The sequence below is a fragment of the Cydia pomonella genome, chromosome 3 (genome assembly GCF_033807575.1).
Source record: "Cydia pomonella isolate Wapato2018A chromosome 3, ilCydPomo1, whole genome shotgun sequence".
Classification (NCBI taxonomy): Eukaryota; Metazoa; Arthropoda; class Insecta; order Lepidoptera; family Tortricidae; genus Cydia; species Cydia pomonella.
In genome coordinates, this window is record NC_084705.1 from 3,045,105 (window position 1) to 3,055,451 (window position 10,347).

Sequence of the window (10,347 nt, forward strand, 5' to 3'; positions counted from 1 at the left end):
GAATATTTAACAAACGTGACGCTCCGTTTCAAAGCTAATAAAAACAAGAGCGAGGGCCGAGTAGTTTTTTGTTCATTTTGTTGTGCAACTTCGCAATGGATATGTTTAGGTAACCTAACGGTGAAGTCTGCACCATCATCTGAACTCTGAACAGTCTTGGGCCAATAATTTTGTTAATTTCACGACTATTACGTGTTTTGTTTCGACCAACTACGTGGCTTGTTGCACACAGTCATCCGTCGACCAAAGTCCATCGCGCGATATCGGCCAATGAGGATTTTACTCCGGTTATAATACCGCCCGCTGCAGTAGGAGCGTCGTTCATTCTGTGAAGTGCTAAGAGAAGAGACAGTTGTGTTAATATATTTCGCAGCATTTTAAATATTCTAAGTGATTTTTACCAGAAGACAACGTGAAATTTTAAAAGTTTACGAATTATTCTTATCGTGTATTTTATACAAGAGGAAAATAAGTGATTCTAAGGTACTTTTTACCCCCAACATATTATATTTATAGTATACAATACAAATTACTCGTTCGACACGGTCAATTTAGAACGTAGCGTTGTGAAATCAATTCAATGTGACCCTTCCATCCTTTTTACTACTTATACTACGAACATATAACATGTCTGATTTTTATGGTTACTAACTAGAGAAACAATTTTTAAATGTTATTAGACAAATTATATCTACCTTCTTTATGAAAAAAACTAAAGTGTTCAATACAATTCCTCAGTAAGTATACTTTCAAGTAAAAACCTTGTAGATATTCCAAGAATACAAGAAGATGTACATTTTTATCAATTTCCTGTTCTGTACAACTAAAAATGTCCAGACATTAGGGTGTTTAGGTTCTCCTTCTTCAGCCATTAGTGCTGAGGATCGTAACATGATGTCCTGTTGAAGACCAGGTTCCTGTCTATAGGCTTCTGTTACTTACCAACTGCATGCGTTCAGGTTACCTGCCTTCAAATGTTATGTTGTTTACTGATACCTTTTGATGTGTTCATTCAGATGGCTACAGAAGTGAGCACAGCTCCGATGGCGTTTCCGCAGCTACAGAGTGTACAGAAGGCCATGGCCATCCCCACAGTTGGGGCAGCTGTTGGGCAGGTTGGAGCGCTATACACCAGAGTTAAGGGTAAGAGCACACATAAACTTACTGTAATAAATATCGAGACATTACACTTAAGAATTTATAAGGAAAAGATTTTGTTTTGCTATGTGGATAATAGACCTTACAGAAAACGGCCAAATAACGCTAGACCCTACTAATACTCTGAAGTGAAATGTATAATTTCTTTGAGAAAAATAAAGTTCTATAAACCTAATACTGTTGTGTTCCTGCCGGTGAGTAAGGTTGCCAGAGCTTAATGACGGTGCAGTGTTAGGGTCGGCAACCCGCATGTAACTCCTCTGGAGTTGCAGCTCTAAATAGGCTGCGGAGACTGCTTACGATTAGGCGAGCCGTATGTTTGTTTGACACTGACATAGTATAAAAAAAAATTGATATACAAAATTAAAGATGTGCAGTGTGCACCATCAATTGACACATTTTTATTAGAAAACGGTTCACTATGGCTCTTAAATTGTTATAGTAATTAGTAAGTTTTTTGTTGTCATCTAACAGTATGATTCAGTATGATACAGTAAACTAATAATTTACTATGAACAATATTTTTGCGAGTAAGTGAAAATTAATGGTTCATTATCGCAAACAAAAAAAAACCAGAACAGTCCATTTAATATTTATAGATATTTTATCATAAAAAATATATTTGCTTTGCTTAAAGCTACTGATGGAGTCTTTCTGGCAAAACAAGTTTCTTGTTTATGGTAATGAACAGATTTGTCAAATATAACCTTTAATAGCATGACAAGTCAGGGTTCGCGTCTTCATGAATGACATGATGTATAAAATGACTATTTTGTCCCTAGATGCACATAGCCTGTTAGAATGGGCGCTCTCCACAGCAGAAGCAGGTGTCACCCTCGCAGCCCACACAGCAGCCCCATACGTGTCAGCACCCCTCGCCGTTGGAGACGCCAAAGTTGCCGGCTACATTGATGCCCTCGAGAAAAAAGTACCTCTAGTCAACGAACAGCCACAGGTCATTGTGGAAACCACAAAGAAGGCGGTGTTGTCAAAAATCTCACCACATGTCAATAAGGTTTGTAATGACTTCTTTATTTAATTGTCTCAGTGACTCAATAATACATTGTGTCACAAGGGAACAAAATTACATATTTACTGATGAATTCTAAGCGAAGGATTACATAATTCAAATAAAATCCTGAGAGTAGTGATGGATTCAAGTGTTAACGCCCAAGGAGGAAATAATTTTGCTGCCTTGTGTGACACATACTGATGGTATGTCGCTTATTCTTATTGGTTCATGGGCCAGTGTCCATACAAATCTGCCCAATTTCTTTTGGCAATTTTGGTAACTTTCCAACGACATTTCGGTAATCTAGTGTATAAGGTAAACAACAGTATGATATACATTGCTATACATTTTCGAGTGAGTCAACTTGGATACTCTAGATGTTTGTAATAGGTATTTTTAGCAGATATGAGATCACAGTTCTTAATTTAGCATTAACCACATTGATTTCGTAAAATGGGTCATAAAAATATAAGAAAATGATTGTGTTTGTGCACGATTTTCACCAGCCAGGTAGAGTCAGCGCATCCTGGTTATAGTTATTTATATAATAATAGATGAATGTAACGCACTATGTTATCGCTATATTAGGAATATACTCGTAACTATACAAGAAACTTGCTTCACAAATTCCTTAAGCTAAATCCTTGAAAAAACTTTGTTCAATCTTGTATTTGGCTGTTGAATTTGCTATCTGTACCAAAACGAACTCTAATTTCAAAATTGCCTTTAAAAATGAAAGTCATACCTGCAGATGTGCAAGTTGCGGTCACTCCGAAAAGTTGGAAAAGTTCTTGGAAATTTCACAGGAATCAAAGGACACTATCATTTTGGATATGGAGTTTCGATTCCCATACAATATAATTCCGTACACGGCGGAAGGAAGTTTATTGAAATTTGAACGTTATGTAATTCAATTTTAAGTTCAAATTTCTTCAAGTTTCTCTTCTTTTTCTATCTCGACTTCTTATCAACTTCTTCCCGCCGTGTACCAATATTTGCTATCGCTACGAAAAACTTATTTCAAGTATTACGCTATCATTACATGACATGTTGTTGTGTGCGTGATAACTCTGGCGCCGATACCTATACAATATATTTTTCACCTCAGCAACTCGAACAAGCCTACTTTTGGCACTTCAGGGAGTGAGGAAAATGCGACTTTCGCCACTCCAGGGAGTGAGGAAAGTGCGACTTTCGTCACTCCAGGGAGTGAGACAAAATAGCTTTTTAATTTAGTGAAGGCCATGAATATAGGAATATTTCTAGAAGCTTTCGTCATAATGATGATATGCTTTTCATTCATGAATGTAAATAAATGTGGTTAACTTTACTTGATTTTTTTTTTAATTTAATATGTTTCTCACTACTGAGGTGAAAAGTTGTATGTGTCACACGAGAGCAAAGTTATTTTACATCTCTTCTTTTTGCTTACTCGGGACTCAAAATCAACACTCGCAAGAAAAACCAACTTTCCTCTCTTGTTGCACAAATAACTATTCTTTCATACACAATATCTCTAATTACATTGATTGTGTGGAGGACAATGACACGGACACTGATATCAACATCCGGATCCGATAGAAACTCATGCTCTTTAATAACAGATAACAATTATTAAAACTATTCAAGGTGGCGTAATAATTCAAGAATTAACGTAACAATTTATATCACAATGAGCCTTTTATTTGAGACAGTAGATTTATTTTTTTAATGGACCATCAATATGTCGAATTGATATAAGTATTTAACTTTACAAATATAGGACAATTATAATCAATTTAAAATTCGAGAATTTTCGATTAAAGTATTTGTAAAAAAATGTTGAAATCGGTTTTTAAATGTTGAAATTACTCTACGTATATTTTTTAGGACTTTCGGACCAGAATAGTCTGGAAAACGAAAAGTTAAAATATGATAGAAAAGGCATGAAACTACGAAAACAAAAGCCATTTTAAGACTTAAAAAGTACAAGATTTATAACGAGGTAAAATACACGTCCGCATCTGTCAGTTTCGGTATAAATACTCTTTCTAATTTTGGAAGTTTGGGAGAAAAGTGCACCATAGGTGTTCGGTGGGCGCTGGTGGCCTAGCGGTAAGAGCGTGCGACTTGCAATCCGGAGGTCGCGGGTTCAAACCCCGGCTCGTACCAATGAGTTTTTAGAAAATGTACGAAATATCATTTTATATTTATCAGTCGCTTTTCAGTGACGGAAAACATCGTGAAGAAACCGGACTAATCTCAATAAGGCTTACCTAGTTTACCCTCTGGGTTGAAATGTCAGATGGCAGTCACTTTCCTAAAAACTAGTGCCTACGTCAATTCTTGGGATTAGTTGCCAAGCTGATCCCAGGCTCCTACGAGCTAGCCGTGGCGAAAAAGGCCGGGACAACGCGAAGAAGATATTATGTAGGTGTTCGGTGGGCACCGTTGTGCATTCAAGGGGGCAGCGGAGCGACGAGCGGGCGTTTATAGATCTCATTTTGTATGGACTGCCACTTGTCGCTCTGCTGCTCGCTAGCATCCAGACCACAACCTTAAGGGAGTTCATAATATTCGAACAATTGTATTTAAAATTATATGCAAGCATGATGTTCGATAAGATTGAACTGAAACCGGATTAAGAACAACATTTCGATATTATTTATCTGTAGCTACCTACATCGGATAATGAAAGTCATTAGCTGTCATATCATAATCCTCAAGATAATGCAATGCGTCTCGAAAACAATTCCTTTATTGCGTCGTAACTAAAGACATACCTACGCAAGGAAAAATCACCTTTTAGTAACCATTATGCCTCATATATTAATTAAATTTGCCTTATAAAAATTCAATATTTCTGTAATACCGGCCTCCCAATATAACAACTAGGCTACCAAAGTTTATCCGATGTTCATGATTTTTTAGACAGTAGGATGTGGGTGCCAAGTTCTAATCATCAATTCGGTACAGTCTTTTTTTTATTCGCAAACAATGGGACTAGCTTAAAACAAACAGTGCCGATTTTTTATTTCGGTTTGTGGATAACCGATAAATATTAAATTTAATTTTATATTTAAAATAAACAATAAATGAAATCTACTCACTTTCGTGATAGGAAAAAAACAATAAATAAATTCTACTCACTGACGCCTCTGCCTCCTCGAGGTGACTGTTAAGCTTACAATAAAATCTACTCACTGACGCCTCCGCCTCCTCGAGGTGACTTAATCTTACAATAAAATCGCTTTTAAATATTAGAAATATTGTGGTTTACTCGTACAGTCAGCGTCAAATACTTTGTAGCAACCAAAGTAGCCAAATAGTTCGGTACACCATATATTTAGTATGGTGTACCGAACTATTTGGCCACTTTGACTGCTACGAAGTATTTAACGCTGACTGTACCTATATTAGTACCTATTTTCGGTTGGTACCGGTTGTAGCACATCAATATTTATAAGACGTAAAAAACTAGCAACACATGAAATGTCATTTTAGTTTACGGAATAAGCAAGTAAGGCTTGTGTTGTCTAAGAAGTAAGAACACAACTCGGTATGAAAGGCAGAGGCATAAGAAGCAAGTCAGTTGAAGGTTATTTTTTACAGGAAGTTACGTTTCACTACGCACTGAACTTTGCCTTTTAAAATGACCTCATCAGACCATGAGTAATAAAATGATGTACTTGTAAACCGGTATAAAAATTATAAAGTCCATTAACTCAAGTTTAAAAAACGATAATACTGCATAACGATCCTTATGGCGTTGCAATAAAGCTCACGAACAAACAGTTAAAACTGCTTGCATTCTGCAAGCCCGAAAACTAATATAGATGGTATTATCATCTCACACTCTACCAGAAACCTTAGTACTCACGATCCATCGGCAGATCGTGAGTACTAAGTTTAAAGTAGGTAACTAACTATCATCGACGTACAGACTTGACATGCCAGGGCGTATAAATATGCACCCGGCCCTTGATTGCTTTGATAAATGGGGAATAATAATAGGCACATAACCGGTCGGTTACTGTATTTACCGTTAAATTACAACAGGTAAAACGGTCGAGATGATTATCTATATATTAGCTATGCCCGCGAGAGATTCGGTCTGTGTCATTTGTCCTCTTACCATCCAAGAAATAAATTTTATCAAAATTGGAAAAGAGGTAAAGAAGAGACGCAAATACGAGTAATATAATATCTAATAACAACGGCGTAAAAATGATCACTAGGTGGTACGGTTTTGCGCCTAACGTGCGGGCACTTCTTCAATTGGGAATGGGTTACTCTGGACGCTCAGAGTTGCCCTAGTATACTATTGTTTATATTATGTATAGTGTAGTATAACTACCTACTACTTTTATTTAGCGAGAATAATAATATATAATAAATTATCATACAATAGAGGCCAAACAACGTGTTTCGATAATTAATTGTTTATAATGACCCTCAATACCTACCTGCGTGAGCACGAAACAGGCATTATAAACATCAATTTGTTGAACATAGACAAATACATTTGATTACTTCATAACTTTCATAAGTACCCACACACTTATCCGTAGACGTTATCAGACGATAATACCTTTCTAAATGATGTCATGGCACGCTTTTGTTCGAGAAACACTTACGTAGGTAGTGTTTTTACCAAATATGTAGGTATGTTGTTTTCAATCTACAAAGTAATGTTATTTTCTCTTACCCCACCTGACCTTATCATGAATAGTTGTTTTCGAAATGAAGATGTGCTATTAAAGCGTCTAAGTTTTAGACATATTGACCAATTTTTAGGGTTCCGTACCTCGAAAGGAAAAAAACGGAACCCTTATAGGATCACTTTGTTGTCCGTCCGTCCGTCTGTCTGTCAAGACCCTTTTTCTCAGGAACGCGTGGAGGTATCAAGCTGGAATTTATATCAAATCTCTACTGTCCCTTGGAGCTGTAAAAAAAATCAAACTTCTAAGCCAACGCAATCAAAAGATACAGCGGTTTATGCCGCAAATTATCGACAGTCGCAAGGGAATCGAAACCTATAGGGTACTTCCCGTGAACTAAGAATCTTGAAATTTGGTACAAAGTAACGTCTTATAGCACAGATAAAGGAAAAATTGCGAAAACCGTAGATTTTTGTACGGAACCCTCGGTTCGCGAGTCCGACTCGCTCTTGGCCGGTTTTTTTTTTATTTCAAGTTTATTTTTGTCACCAGGTTGTAGGCTGCCGCGTAGCCGCCGAGCAACGTGTGAAGTCACTCAAGGAGCTCTCCTGGGCCAAAGCCAACGCTCTTCTCAACACAGCTTACGGCCAGAAGGCGCTCATTGGCGTAGACAGTGGCGCCACCTACGCTATGCAACTGTTGGACCATTACTTACCGCCAGTAGGACCTCAGGAAGAATCTGGTGAGTACCACAAGGATCTATTCTATGTAGACTGCCGCGTAGCCGCCGAGCAACGCGTGAAGTCACTCAAAGAGCTCTCCTGAGCCAAAGCCAACGCCCTTTCCAACACTGCTTACGGCCAGAAGACGCTCATAAGCGTATACAGTGGCGCCACCTACGAGCTACGCTCACCTATTCGACTATTACCTACTCCCTGTACGACCTTAGGAAGAATCTGGTGAGTCTCACAATGTGAAGTCACTCTAGCAACTAGAATCTGTGGCGCTGTGGACAGATTTAACAACTTGAAGTCTTAGGTCTTGACCTATACTTGCAGCAAAACTAAGTGGCGAGTCTTTCACTTTTGGTTGGTCTTAACAAGGGTAAAGGGTATAGCATTATGATCTCAGTCCCCAGTTAATTTTACGGCAACATTAGGGTATGAGCAAGACAAGGAGAGTAAATAAGGAAAAATAAACAGCAGGCAAGATACTGTTTCATTCAATAACTGCACAATTTAAAAGTCGTTATCAAACGGCATGATAGTAACGCAGCAGTCACATGTCAGAAGTACCATCGTCCACTCTGTTAACGAAAAATACACCATATTGGAAAGACGTAAGGTCCACCTTCGTACTTACCTACCCCGATAGCAGAAAACTGTTATAAATACACAATCAATGAAGATGTCGGCTGAGAGTTCAGGATCAATTAAGATTACGTTCATTTATAACTTATTACTTAACCGCAAGACGTGATCATTAGTGTTAACAGCAGAAACTGACCTTTATGTCTTTGAAATAAAGTTTATGAAATATCAATTTAACAGAGTGGATGGCAGACTTTATCTCGTTATAATTTGGTTTACGATTGGTTGGTAACACCGTCTGTAAGCGGTGGTTTAATGTCCCTGGCGGCGGCCGATCGTAATATCCGCCAGATCATGAGAAGGAATTATGTGAAACGTGAAAATTATTGTTTCGTTCCTTGAGTTGACGGAGCTTCCTATTTCTGGACAGTTTGTCCTCCGGTCATTGGTTTAATGTGACTACCGTCAAACATTGCACAGGAATATGTAATCGTCTTTTGAATTTATTTTTACGAAAAAAAATTTTTCTGCTCTTTATAGCATAAGTGCTCACTTCGACGGTGCAAGAACTCGCATGCGAGTTAAATTACAATTGCCGTATTTGTTCGATCGGCTGAATTGGATGTAACCTCAACAGTCCGCAATGTATCGTATAGCCAGTAATTTGCGCCCCGTCTAACTGAGCCCTAACTGAGGTTTGAACCCGACGACTTGACCACCACACTAATTAGAGAGAAGGTTAATTAATAACAATGTCTTTTTGTTTCAGTTGAAATAGTGGCAGCAACGAACGACCCAGCGCTGCACACCGTGCAGACGGTGGGGCGGCTCAGCGCCGTGGCGGCGCGCCGCGTGTGGGCCAACCTGGCCTACAAGGTCAACGAGCTCAGGCAATCTGGTACGCACCTAGTCCTTAGGCCAGCCATACTTACAAGACTGATCAACGTGGTGTCTTCCCATCTATGCCCGCCTCTTGTATGGCGGTGGTCACGTGGGGCGGGTCACGCAGCAGAGATCTATGAAACTTCCCATACAATAAAATTTAGCTAACGTTTTAACGGTACCAGACGGCTGGGTGCAACCGCAGCTTTTACACGTGTTCCGCCGGGTCCGGTCGATCCTAGTATAGATACATAACCTTGCCATCCAAATGTCACCTTTAAGAGGAAAGGGGACAATGAGTCTGGTGATGATGCGATGAATGTTAAATATGTCTGTTTTCCTTGACTGAATGATATTTTAACTACCACGAGTTTAAATGCTCTTGGGCACTTTATAAATAAGCTAGCAACCTGGTGTCTCTTTTTAAATAAATGTAGCTTATCATTGTAACAATAGTTTATAACAATATTTTATTGTTTACAGGTATAGACTTCGATGTGACTCGCTACCTCAAAGCTTTGCTAGCTGCTCTCCATCTAGCTTCAGTCACCAACCTGCTGCACCAAAAAGAGGCAGCCAAAGAGGAACAACCGACCAGCCCCGCAGAGCCCAAGACTTCGGAAGCCCCCCCGGAGACCCACCAAACTGCCCCCACCACCGCCAACAAAGTCAAGTCGACTCCTGAAGGCAAATCTGTCAACCATTCAAAAAATAAGTCTAACTAACCAACTTTTTAACATTTAGGATGCTACAATGTCGATATACTGGCTTTATCTTCATTGTTCTAGCTGTAAGGAAAGCACTATTTTATAATTTTAACTGTATTTAAAATTGCTATAATTATACACCGCCTAGCGTTTTGATAATGATATTGAATTGTAATGCTTTTTAATATTTGGAAATGTATTTACAATAAAACAATTTGTATTCTATAAACTTTTTTATTTTGTAGTATACTTGGTTAGCACTAGTCTAGGGATCTAGGGTACAATTCTTATAGTGGTTTAGGCCCAAGATTCGATTACATGGGGTAAAGAGATATGAGACGATATGGAATGTAGTCCGACCGATCATCAATGAGAAACTTTTGGATTTATGTGCGTCCGTTTTTGATTACCAAGACTTGGCAAAGAATAATAATTATTTAACTTCAGAAGTTGCTTATTGAAGATCGCGTGTTATCAGAAAAGTACCTACAATGTATTCAGCCTCATTCTAAATGCTTAGAGCCGTCAGTAAACAACTATCAAAAGATACGTTTTTGGGGCGATTCGAGTAACATTATGAAAATATATTTGTTTTGGCAAATTTGTTTTTCAAATAAATAAATTGGATCTAGAAACAT

General features: G+C 38.3%; 1 protein-coding gene across 1 annotated transcript; it reads left to right on the plus strand.

Moving 5' to 3' along the window:
- Positions 1 to 308: 308 nt before the first annotated feature.
- Positions 309 to 9,938, plus strand: LOC133515805 (lipid storage droplets surface-binding protein 2). Its single transcript, XM_061848397.1, has 6 exons — positions 309 to 483; positions 1,017 to 1,143; positions 1,941 to 2,173; positions 7,363 to 7,552; positions 8,890 to 9,018; positions 9,486 to 9,938. Exons 2-6 carry the CDS (start codon positions 1,017 to 1,019, stop codon positions 9,725 to 9,727), a joined length of 921 nt encoding a protein of 306 aa, XP_061704381.1. The 5' UTR covers positions 309 to 483; the 3' UTR covers positions 9,728 to 9,938.
- The last annotated feature ends 409 nt before the right edge of the window (positions 9,939 to 10,347 follow it).